At 35.4% G+C, this 25,249-nt stretch overlaps 1 protein-coding gene and 1 long non-coding RNA gene across 2 annotated transcripts; one reads left to right on the top strand and one right to left on the bottom strand.

The window, feature by feature from the left end:
• The first annotated feature begins 4,369 nt into the window (after positions 1 to 4,369).
• On the top strand, positions 4,370 to 20,182 carry LOC118742615. The gene is made up of 12 exons (XM_036474823.1): positions 4,370 to 4,480; positions 4,734 to 5,139; positions 8,818 to 10,678; positions 12,395 to 12,564; positions 14,961 to 15,293; positions 15,350 to 15,848; positions 15,923 to 16,249; positions 16,319 to 16,502; positions 16,584 to 16,743; positions 16,822 to 16,945; positions 18,248 to 18,393; positions 18,527 to 20,182. Exons 1-12 carry the CDS (start codon positions 4,377 to 4,379, stop codon positions 18,860 to 18,862), a joined length of 4,650 nt encoding a protein of 1,549 aa, XP_036330716.1. The 5' UTR covers positions 4,370 to 4,376; the 3' UTR covers positions 18,863 to 20,182.
• LOC118742616 lies at positions 16,692 to 18,620 on the bottom strand. The gene is made up of 3 exons (XR_004993387.1): positions 18,520 to 18,620; positions 18,262 to 18,409; positions 16,692 to 16,887 (listed from the first exon to the last, which is right to left on the bottom strand). It is a non-coding gene; the product is annotated as an uncharacterized LOC118742616 (long non-coding RNA).
• Positions 20,183 to 25,249: the final 5,067 nt, after the last annotated feature.

Here is a 25,249-nt window from a genome sequence, read left to right as displayed (position 1 = left end):
TCCGACTTTAATTTTTCACGTGCATTTGTGGAGCACCCTAATGTACATACTTATCCCCAAAAAAACCTACCTTGTCGCATTTGTATGCGTTTCAAAGTGAATTGTGGTAACGGAGTCATGTAGAGTTATGTGCACTTATCAAATCCATTAGTGTGCACCACACGCAAATACTATACAACTAAAAGTACATGCATACACACATACATACCGTATGGGATATCCCTGCTGGAAAAAGCCAAACCAGCCAGTAAAAATACTAGTTCATTAACTAGTGTGTGCCATTGCGGAATAAACATATGTACATACATATAGAAAAAAACTTGTGCTATATAAAAAAAAATAATAAACAATTTTTTTTTTAATTAACTTTAAAAATTACAATAAAACCCCTAAATAAAAAGTAAAAAAAAAAATAAAATAAACAGGAAAATAATAAATAAAAAAAATTTCTCCTGTGCCTGGAATTGAACCTTGGACCTCAGGAATACCACGTCAGTGGGTTGCACTGTCGTCCGATGCGACTGTTGGAGTGCTGCGAGCAAAATGGAATACTTATGATTTTCACGCAGGATGAATTGGCAGACTAAAGCATCAACTGGTATGATGCTACTAGTAGATGCTGATGCATAGCCTGAAAATTTACATCTCGTAGGACATCGCCATGTTAAAAATACCAGTCGCTAATATTGAAAAAGAATAGAACCTGAACTAGTTGGGCTGAAGCGCAAACTAATAGAATTCTAGTTCACAACTAGTAGCTCTCCCTGCAGGGATGTGTCTATCACACACATTTATAGATCCATGTATCTGCAGAGTAGTAGCACATTTGCCCATGTGTTCGCATATTTATGTAGCTAAGAAGTAAATATGCCTGGGTGCAGATGAACGACGTTTAAACCACGTTGGTGAAAGCTAAATTGTGAATACATATACAATTGGTTGTTGGTGACACAGCTGACATTGTCAGTTTGCCCCGTAATTTTACGGATTCAATAAATTTATCTATTGTTATCTGCTATCCTGTTGTCCCATGGCAAGCACAAGTACACAAGCGTGGGATAGTCCAAGCGGCATACACATACACATACATACATATGTAGGTCATATGTATGTATGTACAGTGGTGGGAAAATAAATGCGGAACCGACATTTTAACAACTTTTGACCATTTTTCGTTTGGTTATGTAATGTTTATTATATTTTTTTAAAAGTATCGCTCACTAACTAACAAAAATCATGTAAGCCCGAGTTTCAGACTTTGTATACAAATTAGGTATGCAGTTTTGTAGCTCGTTAAATTTTAGTGAAATAATATGCATGTTTGAAATACTGGGACTTACCTTTGATTTTCGGTAATTTTTTACTAACGGTGTCACGCATTTTCTTACATTCTTTATTAAAAAGAATTCGTTACACAGAAGCTCTGCATAGAGAAGTCAAAATGTATGAAACAAAATATCATAGTGGGTTCAAAAAGTCTTAATTCTTGCTATGCTGATATTCCTGTAGGGATGCTTGTTTTTACAAATATCATTTATACATAAATGAAGAGCAAATGTTTTATGCAAATAAATTTTCTTGCACTTGCATTTCAGCATATTTACATATACATTATTACATATGTATATACATACTCGTTCCTTTTCTCAAAATACTCGTATGTACATTAGTGTCTGAACGAAGGGTTCGCTTCGGTATTCGGCTTGTGCGGCGGATTTTTTTCTTCAGCCCGATATACTACAGTGTACTAAACTACCAACCTTGTGCACAAGTGCGCTCGGGTATAAAAATAAGATTAGGATTAAAACAAACACAAAGACCAAGGCAAATACAAAGCCGAAGACAAGGACAAATTCAAGGCGAAGAAAAAGACAACGATAAGGACAAAGAAAAAATAGAGATGTAAAAAATGGTAAAAAATAAGATATAGGCACAGATAAAAATATAGGTAAGGAAAAGGACTGACATAGTTAGAGAAGAAGATAATGACGGTTAACATAAAATTACTTCTCTCTATCTTAACTCAAATTTCAGATTTCAAATGAAAGAAAATAAAAAAATTGCACCTTGCTAGTTATAGGTTTAAGAATCTTTCAGGATTTTTTGGGATTTTCTGTATTATTTCGAAATTTTCAGTACTTTTCGTAACTTCTTGGGACTTCTTTTGTATTCGGTCGAATATTAGTTAAAACCGATTATTCAGCTGCGGCATAAATTCCTGCTACCATGACGCTCTAATGTATGTATGTACATGCATATGTACATAGTGAAACATTTTAATGCCTGTCATGGTGACCATTTAATGGCATGCAACAATGGTCACACGCTCTCACCCACTAAAACACCAAAGGTTGTTTATTTGCATTCTTTAGGCTTCCTAATAGTGTAATAGATCGTTAAATGCTTACCATTATTTTAATACTTTTGTATAAACACACATTGGCGCATATACATATACGTGTAGTATTTAGTTGCGTTTGTTCAATTTATTTTCATATTTTCTACATAAATACAGTTTTAATAGTCTATGCACACATATAAAATAAGTCAACCAATAATCTGATGGTTAAAAAGAGGATAGTAACTAAATTTAACATTAAAAAATTCATATTCTTTATGGAGACGATATTTTGGATGGAACCGATATTCGCTACACCCGCCCACAAAATATGCAGTATTTCTCATACTACCTTAGTTTGCAACGTGCAGCAGGTACCCAATTTAAGTTCTTATACCCTCCTGGCTAAGATTGAGCAGTAGATTAGATGCTCCACGAGAGGGAGTTATAAATCTCTTAGCTTACCCTTTGTACGCTGTCGCTGAGTGGATAGCGATGCCTACTACCACTCCGTAGGGTCTGGGGTCGGTTCCCGATCCGAGCAACATCTAAATTAGAAAAAGTTTGGCAAACCTCCAAGTGTATTTCTAGCTTTTCATAAAATCCATTTGCCGTTCGTAGAAGGTTTAAAACTGTAGGTGCCTTCATTTATATAAAAACTTCAATACGCACACCACACATTGGAAATAGAAACATAAACTCGGTCAAATACTTAGGAAAAGTGTAAGCCGCAAAATATTATTACTATTAAAAACCGAAAAACCCGCTACTTTAGAATGACCTGGAAAATTGGTGTCTGAGAGACTACACGCTACAGAGTGCGGCCGAAATCCAAAAGTGCGGCGGCCAAAATAGAAAAAACTCTAGATAGGGCTTTCTCATAATTAAATTGGCTAAAGGGATTCTCTAAGCAACGAAAACCGTTCACAGTAACGGCGTGTAGCCCAAGTCCCCTCTTTATTTTCAGTCGGAATGTGGTCTTCGCGCAAGCACAACATTATTGGAGATTCAAATGGAAAAGTTATAAACGTGTAAAAGTACTTTGGGTTAAGGATATCCGTTAAAACCGAACGGAATCTACGTCTGAAGGCTAGTAAAAAACGTAAAAATTTTTACATATATCTATGCTGTAACGAAATCCTTTTAGGAGGAGTAGAAATATAATGGTATTTTTTTGGTGTTGTTTTTTTTTTTTTAACAAAATTTCAGTTGCTGAATGAAACAGTAATAACACGCTGCCTTGAAAGCTATTGTAGGTTACTTAGAAAAGTATTAGCTGCTGAATAAAATAAAATTCAGCTGCTTTGATCTGCCTCAGAAATTTTAATGCACTTTTTTAATACGCTTATATGTACATATGTATTAGCTTCACCTGTATGTAAAACTATCGATCTTTTTAATTGGATTTCGCAAAAGGATTTTGAGTATGCAGTTTTAAAGCCCATTTAATTTAAGTATAACGATGTGGAAGTTTAAAGTAGCTGGAACTTACGGTTGATTTTTGAAATTTTATTGGTGGAAGTTGTTGCTCATTTTCTTCCTATCAACAAACATCCTTCATATTTAAGAAAATGACTGGCACAGTCAACCAAAAAAAAAGCCAAAAACACAATAATTCCGAGATACTTCAAACTTGCACTTTGTGACATTAAAATTGAGTGGTCATATGAAAATGCGCAAAGATTTTTTATATGAAAAATAAGCAGGAAAGAATGTTGCTCATACGCCATGTACACCTGAAACGATCTGGAAAACTTATCTATAGAATAAAAAATTAATTCGATTTTCGGGATCAGCGAGCAATTCTATATAGAAATTAGACCATTTGAATTGAACATTTTTCCTTTGAATTAGTGTTATTTTTCAGTTTTCGTTTTTTTCCAGTGCCTTCTTTTGACTTTTTTGCTATTTCGGGTGGAAAAAGGCAGGAAAAGGCCTATTTCGCTATTTTATTTTGCCTTTTTTACAAAAAAAAAACTACCCAACTAACTTTTAAAATCTTTTTTGTTTCCATTTCTACAGATTATAAACTTCATTAATGACGATTTTTAAAAATATGAGCGCCACGCTATCCGTGAATCAAAAGCATTTGAGTGTCAATGAGGAACATTTTGGAGGTGTTGGGACGGCAGCTCGATCACGGTAAGTGGTTTTAAAAAATATGTATGTACTCATAATGTACAATGTAGAAAACTTAATATGGATATGTGTAAATACATGCATACATATGTATATATGAATAACTCCCACCATTTTTTGCACCTTTTTAATGTTTTTACCATCAATTCGCACTACTAATTACTCTCATTAACCAATAACAACAACCAAAACAACAACATCGATATTACCACGAATGAATGATTCCATGAATATTATGATACGCATACATTCATAGCTCGGAACGTGCTTCTAGCTTGGCACTACCGCACAATTCCCTATTGGATTTTTACGACACAGAGCAAGAGCAATGCAGCTCAGTGGCATTGTTGCCGACGAACGTAAATGTAGTAGTGCGAAGGCATTCATCGCACTACTATCCCATGTTAGAAGAGAAACAGCAGCAGCAGCAGCAGCAGCAGCATCAGTTTCAGCAGCAACAACAACCATTAAAGACACAATTACAAATGCAAATGCAGGCACGGCAATTGACTGCAATGGCCACAACTGATAACGGCGGCACCCTATCAACATTTACCGCTGCCATTCCCGAGTTGCAGCAATACAATTATAATCATAATAAAGGCGGTCAATTGGCGATTCAAGACCTCCAATCGATGCCATCATTGTCGCTTTCAAGCTTCGTAAGTTCAAAGAATGCAATTTTCCATTACAATAGAAGCTGCCACACACATCCATGCATACGTACATATATACATACACATATACATACATATGTGCACGAACACAATTGATCCTGGTCACCCATTTGATAATAACACATAAAACAACAAATATTTATGTATGTACTTTAGGCTGGATCGAAGAAATTTATATAATAGATATTTTGACAATTTTTTTAATTTGTATTAAATCATGTTCTTTTACAAAAAAATCAAGCCACTAACAAAGATAATCTATGTGTTGAATGGTCATATGAAAATGCACAGTGATTTTCTGTATGAAATACGTACATAAATATGAGCAGGAGCGAAAGTTACTCATACGCCATGTACGTACTCATAAAAACCTCACAATTATTCATTTAAAATAATTTAATTGTGAAAACAAATATTTTTAAAGCAAGCTTTCTAAATATGAAGGAATAAATACTGGTTTACCAAATATATCGACTTGTGCCCCACACAACGGTAAAATTTTTAGTGGAGTTATTCCCTTTCATGTAGTTAATATACGTTTTATATATGAACCAAATCGGACTATTAATACGGGATTTCCAAATATTTCGACTCATGCGCCACCTATCGGATTAACCCATATTTCATATTGCATTGTGATCGGGTTCTACGCCAACTGTGAAGTTTCAAGTCACTAGGTCATCGGGAAGTTGGTAAAAAATTGCCTAACAAACAAACATACATACATACATACAGAGCAAGTTAAATAAAAGCTTGTAAAAACAATCAGGTATGATTAATAAATTTCACAGAAACTACTAACTGAAAATATATAGCAAATTTTTGCATAGAAAAAGAACTCATTTTCGAAATCAACGAACGATTCTTAATAAGAATTGTTTAGTGGCGGAAAAAAATAAAAATTTATGACCCCGTTACACGGCACTAAAACAACAAGTATTTCGATTACAATTTCTAAACTTTAGCGCACAAAATGAACCGTTTTAAGTTGCCGTTGGCTTAGAAAAGCTTTTACATATAACAATGTAGGGACGCTTAACGGATACAAAAAAAAAAACTCCAAGATACCTAAACTTCATTTTGGGTCATAGATTACGGATCTGTACACCGTTTTTCTAGTTCAGATAGCTTTCTAAAGATATTTACATATTAATAAAACCAGTATTTGCCCAGCGGTTGAAATTCAACCGCTTAAGTGAGATGTAATGAGGTGAGTTAGGGTGAGGTGATTAAAGTGAGTTGAGGGGAACTAAGAAAAGTTGGTTTGAAGGGATTTGAAATGAGCTGTGGTGAGTTGAGGTGAATTGCCTTGAACAACATAACATTACATTTCATAACACTCATAACATACCATAACTTCGCATAGCATAAAATAACATCACATGACATAAGATAACATTACATAGCATAGCATATCAAAACATAATATAAAATAACATAAATATTGTAATATAATACAACATAACATAGCATTACATAGCATTAGGTAATTTAACATAACATAACATTAAATAACGTTATGTAAAGTATAATAGCATAACATAATATAACACAACATATCATAAGATAACGTAACGTAACATAACATAACATAGCATACCATGACATAACATACCAAAGCTAACTAAAAACCAAATGTTTCTAATGAAGAATCTTGATTATTTCGGTAGAACAACTAAAAAAATAAAAATTATTGCCCTTATTTTCGGCAAAATTTTTTTTTCGTAATTGGTTGACTCATGGGAAGCTGATATGGCCTAATATGCATATGCAAAATATTCCACAATAATTCCCTGTGTTGGCCACCGGATACAAATATTAATTGCATTTTGTCATTAGTGTGGCTTAATAGCGTTTTATTAATTATAATTTATAGATACATAAAAAATGTACATACTATATGTATGTATGTATATGCTTTAGGTCAGTTTTTTATCGTTAATTGTTTTCACCTTCATATTTTTTTGCGTATGCACACGTGTAATCATCCGAAAAACGATTGCCCATAAACATTAGCTAATATAGGCTGTCAGCGGTCGAAATTCAAATCAATAATGACCCCAAAGCCATTAATCATATTCAGGTGCACTCTAAGCTAAAATGCAAACAAATAAACGCTACGCATAAATACAGAACTACATACATACATACATACATATATGCAAATTCATATGAAGTCATCCCAAAATTACTGACGTAGTACTAGGGCTTGCAGTTCTATCCGAACTTTTTGAAAATCCGGATATACGATATACGAATATCTGATTAAAAGATCGGAAGACCTGGTTATTAACCAAATCTCCGATTAACAAAATGAACGGAACGGCTAACCGAATATGAACCGGATATCCGTATATCAAAATAGACCGGAATAGAACGAATATTAACCGGAATATCCGAATGGGTATACGAATACCCTAATAGTCTTATCGCTAATATGTACATATACACCAATGTAAATACATAATTGCACTGAAATACTTATGGGTCAATCCTTTATCATAAAACGAAGTTCTGACAAAGGAAAACATTTTAAAAATTGTTTTTCGAAAGGTAAATTTTACATTTTCAATGTTTATTTTTTAATATCTGAGAAACTAGTATACATGGGCGTAGCCAGGTAGGGGCAGGGGGGTGCTCGAGCCCCCCCTAACTTTCAAATTTTCCTTATATATATATAAAATAGTACCCTGAAATGCCAGCTTAATAGGGTCGAGCTCCCCCCCCTAAATTTCATTCTGCCTACGCCGATGCTAGTATAGTTACAATAATTGTTCTGGTCTCGTTTTATAGGTGATATTTAGGGATATAAAGAAAAAATATGCAAAAAAATAAGCGAAAAACCAGTAATCATTAAGCAAAAAACAAAACCGACTTCAATTCTCATGATTCAAAGATCGGATCTAAACCAAATTGGTATGGGACCACCTCGGAGGTACCACCTTTCTTTTACAAATTACAGAAATCGGTTAACGTGGTGCAAAGTTATGCGGTAACATACATAAAAAAAATATAAAAAAAAATATTCCGACGAATTGATAACCTCCTCCTTTTTTTGAAGTCAGTTAATAAAAAAGTTTACAGAATTTTGAAATTAAAAAACCGTAAACAGTCCACAACATTTTCTTATACAACTGATCTTACATGAATGTGTTTTCTTATGATTTGAATTTTTAAACTTTTGAAAACAATTTATTTGCAAACTCTGCAATACAATAGTTCACAAATTCATATCTTTAAAAAAATACCTTGAAAATTTCGGTTTTTTGTAATCAGTTAGAAATATTGTTTAAAAACAATTGAACCAAAAATTTGTAAAAGTTTTTGATTTTATGATTTTTAAATTTCAAACTTTTATATTTTTTCTATTTTTCGAGTTTTTTAAATATTTATATTTTTTATATAGCGTTTTAAAACGAGACCAGAACCATTTTTATAACTATCAAAGTTTTTGAGATATTCAAATCGTGTAGTTTCCATGATAAAAGAAAAGTTCTAACCAAATTCATCCAAATCAAATATGATTTCCAACCATTGGTAACCGGCAATGGATTGACCCATTTACATATGTACATACATACATACATACATTCATACATATTTACCTTCGAAAAGTAATTCTTCATTCGCGTATCATTCTGCGTTTTTGGTTTTTTCTTTCAGGTAAAAGGCAAAGAGAAGAATAATTTTCAATATAACACGGTGACCAATTGTGCCACCCAAAATCCACCTTCAGGCATATCTAACACTGCAGCTACAGCAGCAGGATTGGCTGCAGCCCCAACTTCAGCACCGGATACTCCACCGCCACCCATACCCCGGCGTACATTTCGTGGCAGTTACGCTTGGAATACAGCAATTGACTCGCCCACACTCACGTCTGCAAATCAAACTCCAACCAAAGATAAACAACATATCAGCACAGGCACCGCATTTGTTTATCCACCGCAAACACAAACGCTCTCACCCTGTCGCCGTCAACAGAGCCACACAGTTTATTACAACACAAGCGGTGTTAACCCATTGGATTCGCCACAAATACCCAATCAATTGCAATCGCAGTCATTGCTTGTTGACCTAGCCACACGTCCGCTCTACGTGGATGCGGGTCTCGATGCCGGCGGCATTTCCGATGATGATCGTATGAGTTTGGAGAATTCTGTATTTGACGAGTCGCTGACATCGACACCTGTCAAGGTCGCCTCGAAAGTTGCGACAGAAGGTACTGCGAGTGGGAAATTAGCTAACAGCGCATTCACAGCAAAAACATTGGTCGCTTTCACTGGTGAATTAAGTAACGCTGCAAAGCGAGCTAATCGCTCATCCAGCAGCACCGCTGACTCCACCATTACAAATTCATCGGGTTACGGATCGGGGCATAGTGAGCGGTTTGCCTCCTCTTCGACAAGTGCCGACTTTCGCAGTCGTTTCTCATCAGTGGATACTCAATCATCAATGGACAGCTGCCCAGCAGAGAAAACAAGCGACTTTTCACATTCCAAGGACTGCTACAAAATGGAGCGTACAATGCTCAATGATGCCTTGAATGACTATAATAATTTGAATAACAATGAAACTCGCACTCACATTGCTTGTAATACGGTGGCCAGCAACAATAACACACTGGGTAGTCGCCAATCTACAAATGCAACCTCTCAAACTTTAAGCGGCTTGAACCAACAAAAGCCACCCATAGTTCCAGCTAGGAAACAATATGGAGATGCATCTAAAATTCCATATCCTTGCAGTCAGAATAGTTCACAGCAGTCATTACAAAGCAGTGGCTGCGGCAGCGGTAGTGGTAGTGTCGGCAGTAGTAAAGGTACTTCCACGGTCTCGGCCTCCACATCCACGTCCTCGACAGTATCTGCTGGTTCGGGTACTTCCTCGGGCTCGTTGTTGTCCGGTTCGGGTACCGCATCGAATACAGCTATCTCTCCACTTACACAAAACTCAGCCATTATTTATCAACAACCAAAACGTCCAGTACCACCGGTACCACCGGCACGCGGTCAAATTAGTTCTGAAAACAACGTCAATAACAGTACACAAAATGAAACAACAACATCTTCAAAGGCACCACCACCAGCGGTAACCATTCGTAATAAGTTGGGTAAAAGTAAGCCCCCACCCATCGTTTACCCAAAGCTGCATCAGCGACAAGACTCGAATTTGTCAAGTGACAGTTTTTCCGTCACTTCCAGCCCAGGATATAATTCTAAGAATCTCATGGATGTACCGTTGCTTCAAAATGCAGCTGGTATCAATAAGAGCGCTTTGAATATGGGAAGCCGACGCCAAGATTCACCAGATGGTTTTAATTTGAATAATTCACGATTTGCGGCTTTGGCAACGGCTGGTATGGGAAATGCTGTGGTGCCACCGCCACGCAACAAATACAGTTGTCGTCAAGATTCCAATATTTCAAGTGATAGTTTCAGTCAAACTTCCAGTCCTGGTTACAATGTAAAACTAATGGAAGCTCCCCTAATACCCTCGCTCTCTGTCAAAAGGTTGTGTGGCGGTAAGTTGATCTTTGTAATCATTAGAAATATATAGTGAGCTATTCTACAATATTTTTTTTTTTTGGGGGGGGATGTTATTTTCCACAAAGATATCATAAAATAAAGTGCAATAAACAAAAAAAAAATATCTTCGAGGAATCTGAAAGTAGTAGTACTAAGAATTTTATTAGTACGCATAAACACGACTGGTTTATTGCCATGGACACTCGAGAGCGATTGATTATTCCCAAATGCTGAAGCTACGGGCCACAGCTTCCAATTTGTTATCTTCACTAGCTAAACGCTTTGTCGATGGCGACATAATTTTTTTGAAAGCGGCAGCGAAATCACAAACTTGTATGAGTTGGACATAAAAGAAGAGGAGGAACCTTATCTGTCGCTGGAAGAATATAAATACATCTAATCTGGTCACAACCACAGTCGTCACGTAGCCCTGTCGTCGCCAAAATAATTATCTACTTAAGTGGAAAAATAATTTGACAGCTGTGGTCCGTAGCTCGTCGTTTTCATTATGTTGGGACAATCGTAACATTCTCTCTGCACAGTTTTATTATGCTGAAGGTGATGCTTACAGAGCCGAGTTCCTTTATCGCTGCCTGACTATCCGAGAAAATAGAAATTCTGGTTCTTGCTAGTTTCGAGGCTAAAATTATTTAACACGCCTCTTTGGTGGCAAAGACCTCTGCCTGAAAAACACTGGCCGAATTCGGTAGTCCAAAAGACTCTTCGATTTGGATGTCAGTTGAAAAAATTCCCGGCCCTTTGCCACAATCTATTTTTGAGCCGTTCGTAAAAATGTATACTTCGAATAGTTAAGTAAACTCCTTTCTTGATGGAAAGATCGTGGCGAAGTTTTTCTTTGAGAGACGAAAAGGACAAATGTAGTCAGATTTTTCGCTAATGATACGTCCATGCCCGTACGTACGTTCTTTCCACAGTCTAAGTAGTGAATAATAAATAGTAATTCGGTCTTCGAGGGATTAACGTTGCGCACGGAACCCAATTCCCCATCCGGTTGAACCATTCCGTTTATCACATTTATACACAATTTTGAACGAATGTACATGTCCGGTAGCCGTTCGAAAGTTTTCACTACAAAATACCAAGGAATGATAGGTATGAACTCCTTAGGCAACGTATACCCTCTTTTGCCGACCTTGTGGATGAAAACTGCTTTAACACTTTGCCAAGTAGACGGAACCTAGTTGAAGCTATGAAATAACCCACGACTGGGCCTCCTGTGGCATTGCTGGAAAGATCGGATTAGCATTCTATTTCCTTTCTACCTCACTTCAAACGGAGTATGGATCTTGCAAGGAATAGTTCTCTCAAATGGTGTTAATGTCTTCGGAGCGTTGTGTCATATGACTGATGGGAGTGTAAATTTTGACCGCAGATCGCAGATCGGCATCTGCCTCATATTTGCTAATCACAATATTTCACTACGGATAATTTAATGATGATTCCTAATTGGTCGAAGACTTTCTCAAAGTCGGTTGCATTTGCTGCCAGTGAGTTTTTTGTGAAGAAAGCCTTAAGGCACATTTGGGCATTAGTGGGATGCATAGAAATTATTTCGCTATTTTAAAAAATCTAACCCCCTACTTACCCCATTTTATATTATAAAGTAAAAATATACTTAAAATATTATACATATGTATGAACTTCTTTGTTATAATTTTTTTTATTAAATTATTAAAACCGCTCAATTACAGTGCCTGCGCCAATTGTCTACAAACAAAAACTGCAAAATGAAACCATCGAAGAGATGGAACAATCGGTTCCTATGTCACCACTCACTAAATGCGTATCCACTCCAGCTAGCCTGCAGACAATCGTACATTTTCAAAATGGAACACCCAATACGATGTCGTTGCAGCATCAGGTAAATTTAATTGCAGTACTTACATTTCTTGCGCAACATTAATTTCAATCATTAGTTAGTATTGTATAAGTTCATTATGTGAGCCAAAAAAGTTTAGTTATAAATCAACAGGTATTAAAGCTTTGCATGCATATCGTGAATTTCCTATAGACAGTATGTTAACTGCGCTGTGTGCAAATAACGAAGTTTCGCTGGCGTCTGATGTCGCTACCGGAGCGCTCGTCAGAGCTGGATATAAGGTGTGATCCATGGCGTTCAAGCCACGGTCTTGCAAAATGGCCAGTTTAAGAGGAAGTATTTATGTAGGTAATTCCATCTCGCCATCCCCCCACCAGCGACGACAGCGAGGACCCGGTGTGATATTTATTGTCTCCGCGTGAATCCCAATCCGACATTATCTTTTCAATTCACTCACCAGAATAGAGAGAGGAGATCCTCAGGCCGTCTTTGGAGTTCACCCAGCAGCTAAGACGGCTGCAGCAAGGGCGACGGTCAAACTAAGAGGTACTGGTTGCCTGAAGGATTCGCGGTCTGGACACTCTAGTAATTTTGGGGGATTCGATGTCATCCCGAGCAACATGGATCAACGCACGCCTAGCCTGGCGCAAGCTAGTTCTTTCCCAATATACATCCCATTGAGGAATGTATGGATGGAGGCCAGGGATTGCAGGCTTTTACACGGAGGTTACTGCTGTTAAGGAAGCAGTACATTATCTGCTATTATGCACGATGGCCGTAAGGGAGGTTAACATCTACTAAGATAGCCAAGCTACAATCAGACCCTGGGCTCTCTTACGGTACGCTCGATGCTTGATAGAGAATTCTTTAATAGACTTCGATACTTTGTCAGACTTGTTTGGAGACCAGGCCATAGTGATATCGAAGAAGCTCCCTTGAGGAAGTATCACCAAGAAGAGAGAGTGTGGGAGTTCCCTTGACTACTGGTGGACTTCTCTTAGAAAGATGGGCCTCGGGTCAACTTAGCGAACGCTGGAGGAAAACCAAGGAATGTGCTACCGCGAGGTCATTCTGACCGAGTGTGGGCCGGGGAGGTTAATCGATTTCCTTAGACTCGCACAGCTGGATCTCTCGATTCTGGTGGGTATACTAACAAGCAATTTTCCTATCGGGGTTCTTGCATTGAGATTTAATATCATCGCAGCTGTATGGATGATGACGAGGCGAATCATCTCAACATTTCCTCCTAGACTGCCCAGCTTTTGCTAGATTGCGGCTTAGGCACTTGGGGTCGTACTTTCTCACAAGTCCGGACGAGCTTCTGAGACAAACATTTGCCGCCTGCGAAACTTCATTCTTGACACTCAGAGATTTACACTCTAACTCAGCAGTTACAATTCGCAGTGGTATCATAAAGTACCAACGTCTGCGATTTAAGTGAGTCCCTCAACGAGCGGAAGCCATCTTAACCTAACCTAACCTAGCAATGGGTTCATAGAGCCAAGAATAACCTCAGGAGAAAGAACCGAAATCTTACCTATTGTCCCGTTGCAATAGTACAGAGCTACAGATGCATTCTTCAATATTTTGTGAGTATTAAGTTTCCATCACAGTTTCACATCTGGGTTAAATACTTCCGGGTTACCCGGCAGCCTCTACTTACCAGCAGATCAGATGTGGTCGTACCACAATCCAAAAATGGGAATTTACCCCCCGTTGGATGGTTGTACTGCCCACTCCGTCGTAAAAGTTCTGCCTGTGAAGTCTTTATAAACTTTGAGGGCTTCCTCTACCGACTTTACGTTCGAATGTATGCTGAGCTCCTGTCAGGCGATCACAAACTGTTTCCAACATCAGTTTTATCAGCCTATCTAAGGCTATAAGCAGAAGAGAGACTGATTGGTGCGAAATTCTTGGGAGAGATGTAAAGTTTTTTCCGGCCTGTCCACCCTCCCACCTACCGGAGGTAGGAGCTAACCAAAGACGCGACACCTCCATAGCGTTAAGAACTGACTTGAAGGACAAGAAAAGGAACATACATTTATACAACCCACTGCAATCCTGTGTATAAAATTTCGAGGGATTAAATAATTGTTATCATAGCTGCCAAACTATTTCGTCTCTTCTCAATGTCATTCAGTCATTCGGAATTAAAAATACTTCCAAAGCTCTCAATATTCTTAACAAAATTTTCACGTGGAAACTTTACTTCAAACAAAAATGGCTCTCTAGATTTTAATGACAAACCAGCTACAAAAATTGGACATAAAGTCAAAAACAGTAAAAATTATATTGATATCAACGCTAAGCGCCTTTTATACAAACACAAGTAGTTGGTTTTATTTTATTTGAAAGAAATTCGTATTTTTTAATGAAAGCCCCCTTATGTCTTTATTATTTAGTGTAACGATATTTATCTTTTTTTATATATATATTAGCGGATTATGAATCGTCGCAAAAGTTCAAATCCTTACTGTACCAATGGTCGGATGAGGTTCCGCGCTCTCCAACTCTTTCTCAATGTAGTCGCTATATTCCTTATAGCTGCTGGCATAGGGACATACTTAAGTTCCTATCCGACCATCAAGTTCGTCAATAAAACTATAATAAACACCGTCCATGTGGAAGAAATATCAGGTTATGGAAAAAATCCTGCGCCCGGCACGTGTTTACCGATTATCGTAAAGTTTTGTCAAGGTCCACAAATTCCTTATAACTACACCGTATTTCCCAATTATATCGGACATTTTGGTCAACTGGAAACTCAAGTGGTAAAAATTTTCAACTACTTATTGCTGTATGCTTTTTACTTAACAATTATACACAGGATCTAGATGCCTATGATGCATTGGTTGATGTGCGTTGTTACGAGTTGGTATCGCTTTTCCTGTGCACACTTTTTGTGCCCAAATGTGGTTCAACCGGCGCAACAGTACCTCCCTGTAAGACGCTGTGCACTGAAACGATGCGACGTTGTGGTTTCTTTTTCGATGTATTTGGTCTGAGTTTGCCCGAATATTTGAATTGCAAACTGTTCAAAGATTTCGAAAACCCCGAAGATTGTGTTGGTCTGGATCAGGTGCGTGAAGTGATGCTGGCATCGACAAAACCGAAATGTGATGGTTTCCAGTGTGACCAGAATCGCTGTTTACCGAATGATTATGTATGCGATGGCCATTTAGATTGCATGGATCAAGCAGATGAGGCCAAGTGTGAACGTTGCCAAAAGGATGAGATTTATTGTGGCGACAATCGCTGCATAGGTATGAAGCACATTTGCGACGGTATTATCGACTGTCCCTTTGGGCAAGATGAACGTAATTGCAGTAAGTAGTTCGTCTCGAAGATAGATTGATCCTTCAAAAATATTTATTTGCTAATAACCATTTTGTACCATCAGTACGTCTTAGCGAGCGTAATGGCGATTTAGGGAAAGGAGTGTTGGAAATCTACCGCATCAAATCACAAAAATGGGCACCGGCTTGCGTTAAAAACTGGGATCGTGCGGTATCGCCTTCAGCCGTCTGCTCTATGCTGGGCTACAGTGCCGTTAACGCAACTAGCGTGGTGACACTTAAGACACATCGACCGCTCTTGACGTCCATAAATGTTTCCACTGATATTTGGAAAATGTATGCGAAGAAACATTCAAATTTAATGCAGGAATTCGCAAATTGTACGCCGGATGAGGACTATCCAATCGCCGAGCTGACGTGCGCTAACTATGGTGAGTGGCATATGCGCCCAAACCCTGCTCATAAATATCATAAAAAAACTTTAAAAAATGTTCTTTTAGAGTGCGGCAAGGTGAAACGTGGTCGCCATAAACCATCTCGCCGCATTATTGGTGGCTCACAGGCAAACCCTGGATCATGGCCATTTTTAGCTGCCATTTTAGGAGGACCCGAAAAAATCTTCTATTGTGCCGGTGTGTTAATATCCGATCAATGGGTACTCACGGCATCGCATTGTATAGGAAAGTAAGTTGTAATACTCATGCAAATGTATGTATGCATGTATGTTTGAACAAACACTTATATGTATGTATGTAAATTTTTCAGTCACACCGTCATTGATCTAGAAGATTGGACCATACAACTCGGCGTAACCCGCAGAAATTCTTTTACCTATACAGGTCAAAAGGTTAAAGTCAAAACCGTCGTACCACATCCAAATTACAACACTATAATCACGCATGACAATGACATAGCACTGTTTCAAGTAAGTAAAACATCATGCTTTTTTCATACGCGATTGCCGTTCTTATGCAAATATGTCATTCATTACCTTCTATTACAGCTTGCCACAAGAGTCGCTTTCCACGAGCATTTGTTGCCGGTTTGTCTGCCACCGCCCGGCATTAAACTGAAGCCAGATCAAATGTGTACGGTAATCGGTTGGGGGAAACGAGAGAATAAAGATCGTAAGTTTCGTATGTACATCGACTTGATTCGAACAATAAATATTTCGTAATTTGTTATTACAAACGATATGATGCTCATTTATCTGTCCTTTTTTTAAAGCTTAAAGCTACATCTAACAGGACAATTTTGACAATTTTTTTTTTTATTTAATTTCATTAAACATTTGGAAATCTATTTTATTTATTTTTTTTCTTTTAGTGTCTAGATTTTGTTGTTTGAAAATAAATTTTTTTTTTTTTTTATTTAATTTAATTTTATAAACTTTTTCTTTTTTAATTTTTAGATTTTTTTCTTTTCAATATTTTTTTTTTCCTAATTTTACTTTTAATTTCCTTTGAATTTTTAAATTGCACTTAATATTTTTTTTTAGTTTTTAAATTTAACTGCATTTTCTTTTAGTTTGTAGATTTAAAAAAGAAAAATATTTTTTTTTCAATTTTATTTAATTTTAAGGGACTTAATTTTTTAATATACATATACGGTATCTATCATAGCTATTTCAAGGTGACTAAAAGTTACCTCCGATTTTTTTTTTAGAAACTTATTTTATTTTTTTCTTTTGAACATTTTAATCAATTTTTAGATTTAAAAAGAAAAAGAAAAATTTTTTGTATATTATTTTGTTATTGCTAAAAGACAAACTGTAGAACGCTAGACCTCCACGTTGGCAGATTTTTCAATTAGTATTTCAAAAGACAGACAGAAAAAGTTTTCACGATAGTTCCCAGATTTGACAATTGGTGTGAGTTGAAGGGCAGTTACTAGAATTTCCTTCCAATTCTATGTCTGTTCGTGGGCATTTATTTATATTTAAGTTAGATTAGGGGGATGTAAAAGAATAAACAGCTCACTGCTTCCTTTTGGAAAATACATTCATTCGAAGAATTAAAAATTTAATTTTTTTGGTCGAATAAAAATAAAAAATTTGTTATCGAATAAAAATCGTTCAACAATAAAGTATGACACAAATTTCTCTTTAAAATATTATTAACTATTTTTTTTTTTTCTCAAAACGTGAGTGGTGTGCTTACGAACACATAAAATAACAAATGAAGGGAATCATTTTTATTCGATCAAAAACTATATATTTTTAACGATTTTATAGCGATTCTACGATTTTCCCCATTCGAAATATATGGAAAATTTCAAAGACCCTACGGCATGTTAAAATGTTAAAGGATTTCAAACTAAACTCTGGCGGTTGGCTGGAAAAAACTTTGTACCACCCTACTCTATGTAGCTATATTTAAGTGCCGAGAAAAAATTCCACATGTATATTATAATTGGGTTTAATTTGACAGCCAAATCTACTTACGAGCCCATTGTCAATGAAGTGCAAGTACCCATTATTGGGCGACAACAGTGCGATCAGTGGCTGGATAATCTGACAGTATCTGATGGCATGATTTGCGCTGGCTATGAAGAAGGAGGCAAAGATGCATGTCAGGTACGAATATAAAAACCTGAAAATACATACAGACATAAATATATTCTCCAAAGCAAAATCATTAAAACATTCTTGCGAGGAAGTATTTGGTACATACTCTTACAAGGTTTTATGATACGCACTCACTTTTTAGGGTGATTCCGGTGGACCTTTACTCTGCCCCTATCCGGGTGAAAAGGATCGTTGGTTTGTTGGTGGAATCGTATCTTGGGGCATTATGTGTGCACATCCAAAACTACCCGGTGTATACGCAAACGTGATCAAGTATGTGCCATGGATTCAGGAACAAATGGCTAAGTATTCGAAACCGGTGGGCGAGGAAAAGTTTTCGAAATATGATGCACATCCTGGTGGACCAGATATACTGTCGAATATAGCGACTGGACCAGTGCGTAGCAAAAAACCACATCACAACCAGAATCGCAGTCCAATGGACATAGATTATTATGAAAATTATAAGAAAACTTAAGTTTAACTTGAAAGTTTATGTAGAGATAAATGTGCATGAAAAATAGCAAAGGTATTGAATTGAAGTCAAAAGTTCAAAGACAGTGAAAAAAGACAATAATACTGCATTGAGTGTGAAATTTTATAGATAATAATATACATACATACATACATACATACATACATACATACATTTAATATAAGAAAGGTATTGCTAAAAGTGAAATTCCTACAACAAATTACATATATACATACATATATGTATACATATAAAATTAACTGCGATTTGTTTGTATTTGGCAAACAAGAAATAAAATGAATCATATCCTTGTGGCATATTGCCATTTAAAAAGTGGTACATATGTATATGTTTACACAGTGTAATTGAGAAATATTAACTTAGTCAAAGGATGCCTAGCACTTTGCTTGTGTTACGATGTTTTTTTTTTGCTTTCAATCAAGGGCAAAAGTTATGAGTGGAAGTATTACAATTATTACAATTAAATACACACACAAAGAGTACATAAATAGTATTAGCCAATCAAGTCAATTTCCGAATTTAAATGTCAATTTGACCCAAAGACAGATGTGTTTTGAGTGCAATGAATAAAATCGAATAGAAATGTAAATGTAAAACAACCCTAAAACGGTGTAGCTACATACAGAAACACATACGTACATGTTTACATACATCCGAATTAGTAGTTCCAAGGGCATACGTATATTTGAAAAAATGTATATACATATACATATCAATTTTTATGCATGCTTAAGTAGATTATGTGGGAGAAATCTCTGATTTTGAACTGGTGCGTTTTTTTTAATCTTGACTATTCGAATGTCGAATAAACCGTATTTTTTTATCGAACAATCCGTTTTTTTCATTTCGTATAAATCGTTCTTTTTTCAGTTTAAGGGAAACCCCTAAATAGTTTCAAATTATATCCCAGGTTATTTATGCTCTAAATTTGATGCGCCACTAGCTTGTAAAAATGCTTATAAAAATGAATGAATTAAAACTGAAGCCAAATATTGATAATTTACTGTACATAAATCCAACAAGTACATCCTTCCCATTAAAATTGTGATAATTTTTTTTAAATTGTTGATTTGAATTGCTAAAGTTACGTTACGTTACGCGACATAGATGTCCATAGTTGGGTGTAAAGTTCAAGGGGGTCCAGGGAAACCAGTAAAATGTTGAAAGTGGTCTAAGACATCAACAACTTTGGGAACCTCTGATTTAGATGAATGAAGTAAAAGACAAATAATTAATTATTTTAATAAATACCTTAGTTTTTGTGATTGCATATATGTATATACACACATACATATACTTACCATGAATTTCCATTTGAGATGAGATTATTAATGTTTTCATGTACGTTTGTGTTTGTGTATGTGCCTAAACGAAAAACGACAATAAATTAAATACATACCCACACAATAATACGAGTATATAAAAATAATTGCATACATAGGTACTATGTACAACAAAAAATATGTGTATACATACATATTTATAAATGCAAGTATATACATATAAAAACTCTTGCAAGTCTCTAAACTAATGGTAAATACTACTACAAAAGGCGTACACTTACTTGCATAAATACTTACACATATGCATATGTACATCTAAATAGAAAATAAGAGAATATTTTTATAAAAACAAAAATTAAGTATTAGTTAATTTTGTATGTGTGTACGCATAAATGCTGTGCAAAATCTAGAGCTATATACAGACAAAAATACATACATATACAATCCCTGCTTAAAACATAAAACAAAAGAAGCAAAATGCAGAATACACAAACAAACCTAGCAAAACGTTCAATTAGCTATATATTTATAAGCCAAATGAAGTACTCGTAGTGGAAAAGTATTGTAGTTAATGACTGTAAAACTGTTGTGTGCGCAAATGTTCAAAGAAAAAAGTTATTATTAAAGTAGTAAATTAACGTGTTGTATACATATGCATTAAGTAACTACTTACCTGTAAACATACATACATAAATACAAGCATGCGTTGTGTATGTAATTATACATATAAAAGACATACTGTCGCACCTTAATGCATACATGTATACATATATACAATATATGTATGTATGTATGAATATGCCTAAATATTAGACTAAACATACATATACTACACACATACATACATATGTATGCATGTTAACTATGCATGTTGCAATATTTGCATAAGAACAAGAAATACTAAGACAATAAAATGCAGTTCAAAAGCATGCTGATGAAATAAATAAAGACAATGTACTGAGGACAATAAATAATTCGTAGAATACATATGTTGTAGTATTTAGTAATGTAGTGAAAATGATTGGTTTTTAAAACAAAACACTGAGCCAGTTACACACACGCACACGCACACGCACACATACACACCACTAGATTATTTGCATAAATATACAAACTGAAAAAATAAGAAATTAATGTGCTAATGTATTGTATGTAAGCAAAATGGAGGGAGGAGGAGCATGTCTTTATTACCTTCCAAGTACACTATCTGTTAGAAGGTTACTCATACGCAGTGTATGTACGTAAACTGAAATGAGACAAAAATTTCATAAATATATAAATGATTGTAATTTTTTTAATGGTCCTTGTTTTGATTTAAATTGTTTTTATATTTCATATTTAATATTTATACTTAACACATGCATACATACATATTTTGCAGTGAAATTCAGTGAAAATATTTTTTTCTCTTAAGCTAGCACAAAGAAGCTTTTAACTGAGATTTTTTATATACATACATAAATAAATATGCCTAGGTACGTGGACTTTTTCGATAAAGTTCAGAAGACTATTTTGAGTAAAAAATTCAAGTTTCCATATTTAATTAAAATATTTCATCTTTCTACGTCCCGAGCTGTCACTATTTTCGTATATGCGTAGAAGCGTAACTCGACCTCCTAAGTATAAAAACCAGTGATTTTTTTTTTTTTAATTTGTAAAAATTTTTTAACTATTTTAACTGACCGCCTACGATTTGTGTTAGGTAAATAATAAATAATACTGGTTTACAGCAAAAATGCGCACCGAATACTCGCTGATACCGAAAATCGCCTTTTATTTTCTATGGAAAAGTTTTTTAACGCTTTTTAAAAAGCATTAAAGTTAGGTGAACGAAGATGGCTGCCTACGTTGATAACTTTGCTACACTAATTTTCTGGAAAATCCTCTCCAACAATTAGTGAGCGGCTGGAATCGGAACTGGGCAGACAAGGCGTCTTATGCTTGCTTTTTCAACAGGTTGGAGCAGATAGCGGAGGTGATAATATTTCAGCTCCACAGCTTCATCCGGGATAGTAAATGGTTTAATAGACACCATACTGTCAATATGAAATAAAATGGGTTAAAAGCATGTGCCTCCTCCTGGTACTCTTAGAAAGCATTCTCCAAGGACAAATCTGCCTCAGAGTATGTATCAGAGTCATTTGTACGCGTCTTCCTAACCTAATTCTATTTTCGATCCAGTTGGATAATCTTGATGCGAAATGTAGCAAATTAAAAGTAAAGGAGTATGTCACGCTAACTTGGCCGAATGTGGTAAAACCTAGTAGACATACGTATGTATCTATCTTTCTTATTATTTTCAATGTAAATATGTATCAGATTATATAGGGTTTATACGTAGGTATATGTACATACATATCGATACCTGAGTGGAAGAACGCCCTATTTCAGCTGCCGATTCAAAAACGCCCACATTTTTCAGCACATTTTCAATGTATTTTCAGCTGAAATGAGGAGTTTTGAACCGAGTTCTGAGAGATAGGATGTACTTAAAGCAAATTCTGAAATAGGGTGAATAACTTAGTGGGGAGACATTATGTTTACATGTATGTATATAAAAAAACAAAAAGTAGTGGGTAGGACTTTTTAACTTATCGATCGATTTTATTCGTTAATAGCTTAATATTTTTGTTAAAGAACATGTCTTAATATAAAATAACAGGCTTTTAAAGAAGAAAATAAAAAAAAAAAACGTTATTTATCCCCTGTTAAATTTAGAAGTTTATCGTTAAAAAAAAATTAATTGGTTAATCAATTTTTCAGAAGCCGCTAGACCTATCGAAAATCGATGAAACCTTTAAGATTGTGCAAATAATGTCCAACTGGTTTGGAAGATATATGTACGTGATTAAGTGGAACCACTTTTTATTTTTAACTAAATAACGGCAAATCATAGATATCTCGAAAACTTATCCAAAGATAAAAAATTAACTACGAATTAGATAGTGGCATCCGCAAGATAAGAATTTGTAAACCAGTGTAAGTAAAAAAAGTAAAAGTAAAAGTAATCTAATATGTAGTAAAATTTAATCAATATTATAAAAGTTGTAGTCAAATATTATTTTCCTCCATACTTTGACTGTTCGCCGTTATAGGTGCTAAGCATAGCAGCAAAGAATAAAGTTGCCAAAAAAAGACAAATTCTACTCTTAACCGACACAATTGACCGATATTTTTTACCCAACACCGCGAAAACTACTGTGAAATTTCAGCTGATAAAGGACAAGCGGCTATTTTAATGTTATTTCTAGGCACAGTACATAGTACACACTATACATACATACATATGTTTCACATCAAAGAAAGTACATAACGTCGGTGATACTGCAAAACGGTCTATGTGTATTAGCACCCTTGGCACTTAACTGGTATCTTACTTGCACCAGAACGCGTCTGCAAATCACGATACACCCCAATAAACGAATGACAAAACCGTCTACCTTTGCCTGATAAAGATGAACGATTGCCAGAAGAGATCAGATACAGATAACAGATTAAATAAGCACCAAAGGTAATAAGTGACATAGAACGTTTTGCAGTATCTTCGACGATATATAAAAACGTTTAATTATATAAGATGACGATTGTTCGGGACGAATCTTTTTTCATCGAAATTTTATTTATTTTTTATCCGCAAATGTGTACTCGTAATATATATAGTACATACGTAGGTACATATATCTCCTTTTTTTGAAATCTATCAAAAAACTACCGAATATGTAAGTACAATTCGACATACATACATACTTACGAGTGCATTCAAACTTTAGTACATATTCTACTTTTCATTTATGTAGTAGCGCAAAAATTTAAAGTATTTGAAAAACATGCATGGGTTTCAGCTTTAACAATATGAAAAGAATAAATTATATACATGCTGTCTATATATACATACATATACATGATATATTGATACTAATCTAGACATATAAACTATTTACATACAATTAGTTGTTAATAAAATTACTGAAGTAAACGTAAAACGTAGCTGAAATTTTAGAGTAACTACAACAACAAAAAAAAATCGCTTCACTACATACACACCATTTCTTCACGCACAAAAAATCTTTAATATATGAACATAGCTACATACATATTTTATACTAGAAATTACTGCGAATAATGCAGTCAGTTTTCCAAGTGACAATAAATTTACAATTATGTACACGCATACATGTGTTCAGGCATATATACATACACATACTTACATATAAATATATTCATATCTACTCAGCTGTCTAGCTTTCATCAGGTTAAGTAAGCTTCAAGCCAAAAATCATCTTGACTTGCACTTTTCTTTATCCATCTGAGGTATTTGGTTGTACTGATATTAGGAGTGTTCGCTATGCAAAAAATTTGTACAAGTTGGTACCAATTGTTACCAAATCGTGTTCGTTTAGCCAAAAACCCAGTAAAACTTGCAAGGAGAGAGCACAATTTTGACATTTCATTTGGAGGGGAAGTTGCAGATTCGTGCTGGGAAAATTTTTGCCAGTAAGAATTTGCAAGCAGGATTGTGGCTCACGGTTGCATTTTTGTCAACATTAATTTGAATCAACGAGTTCGTTAAATTTAAATATGAACAATCTTGTTGCGATTTACTAATGAAAGAAGTATGCAAATATTCGTTTATTCAATTAATTTAATTAATTCCAAACATTTGAAAGGTACTCGGCTGAAAAAGCTGTATTCGTAACCGGAACGCACTCGACACCACTGTCGATATGATAAATCCGACAGCGACTTCCACAATGAAATTGAAACGTATGTTAGAAATCTTGACGTGATGGAGCAAAACAGACTTCAGATTCGTGTTCAGCGACCCGAAAAAGATAAAAAAAGACACCTAGTCTGGTCAAAATAAACTTACATCGATTTTTTTTTTTTGAGCGAACGCAATAAGTTTCACTCAAAAATGTAGTTGTTATTGTTCTAAGGTACCATCGTTCATGAGATTCTAGAAGGCAGGTCCCAAAAAGGGCCTCTTTTACGGCTTCTTCAATATCATATTTTTAATATGTATGTATATACATATTCCTGGTCCCATCAACAGTAAAGAAAACAACATCCACGTGTATATCTACCT

The sequence above is a fragment of the Rhagoletis pomonella genome, unplaced genomic scaffold (genome assembly GCF_013731165.1).
Source record: "Rhagoletis pomonella isolate Grant_MI unplaced genomic scaffold, Rhpom_1.0 Rhpom_scaffold_00007, whole genome shotgun sequence".
In the NCBI taxonomy this organism is placed as follows: Eukaryota; Metazoa; Arthropoda; class Insecta; order Diptera; family Tephritidae; genus Rhagoletis; species Rhagoletis pomonella.
The sequence above is the reverse complement of the archived record's forward strand: the minus strand, read 5'-3'. Positions and strand labels throughout refer to the sequence as shown.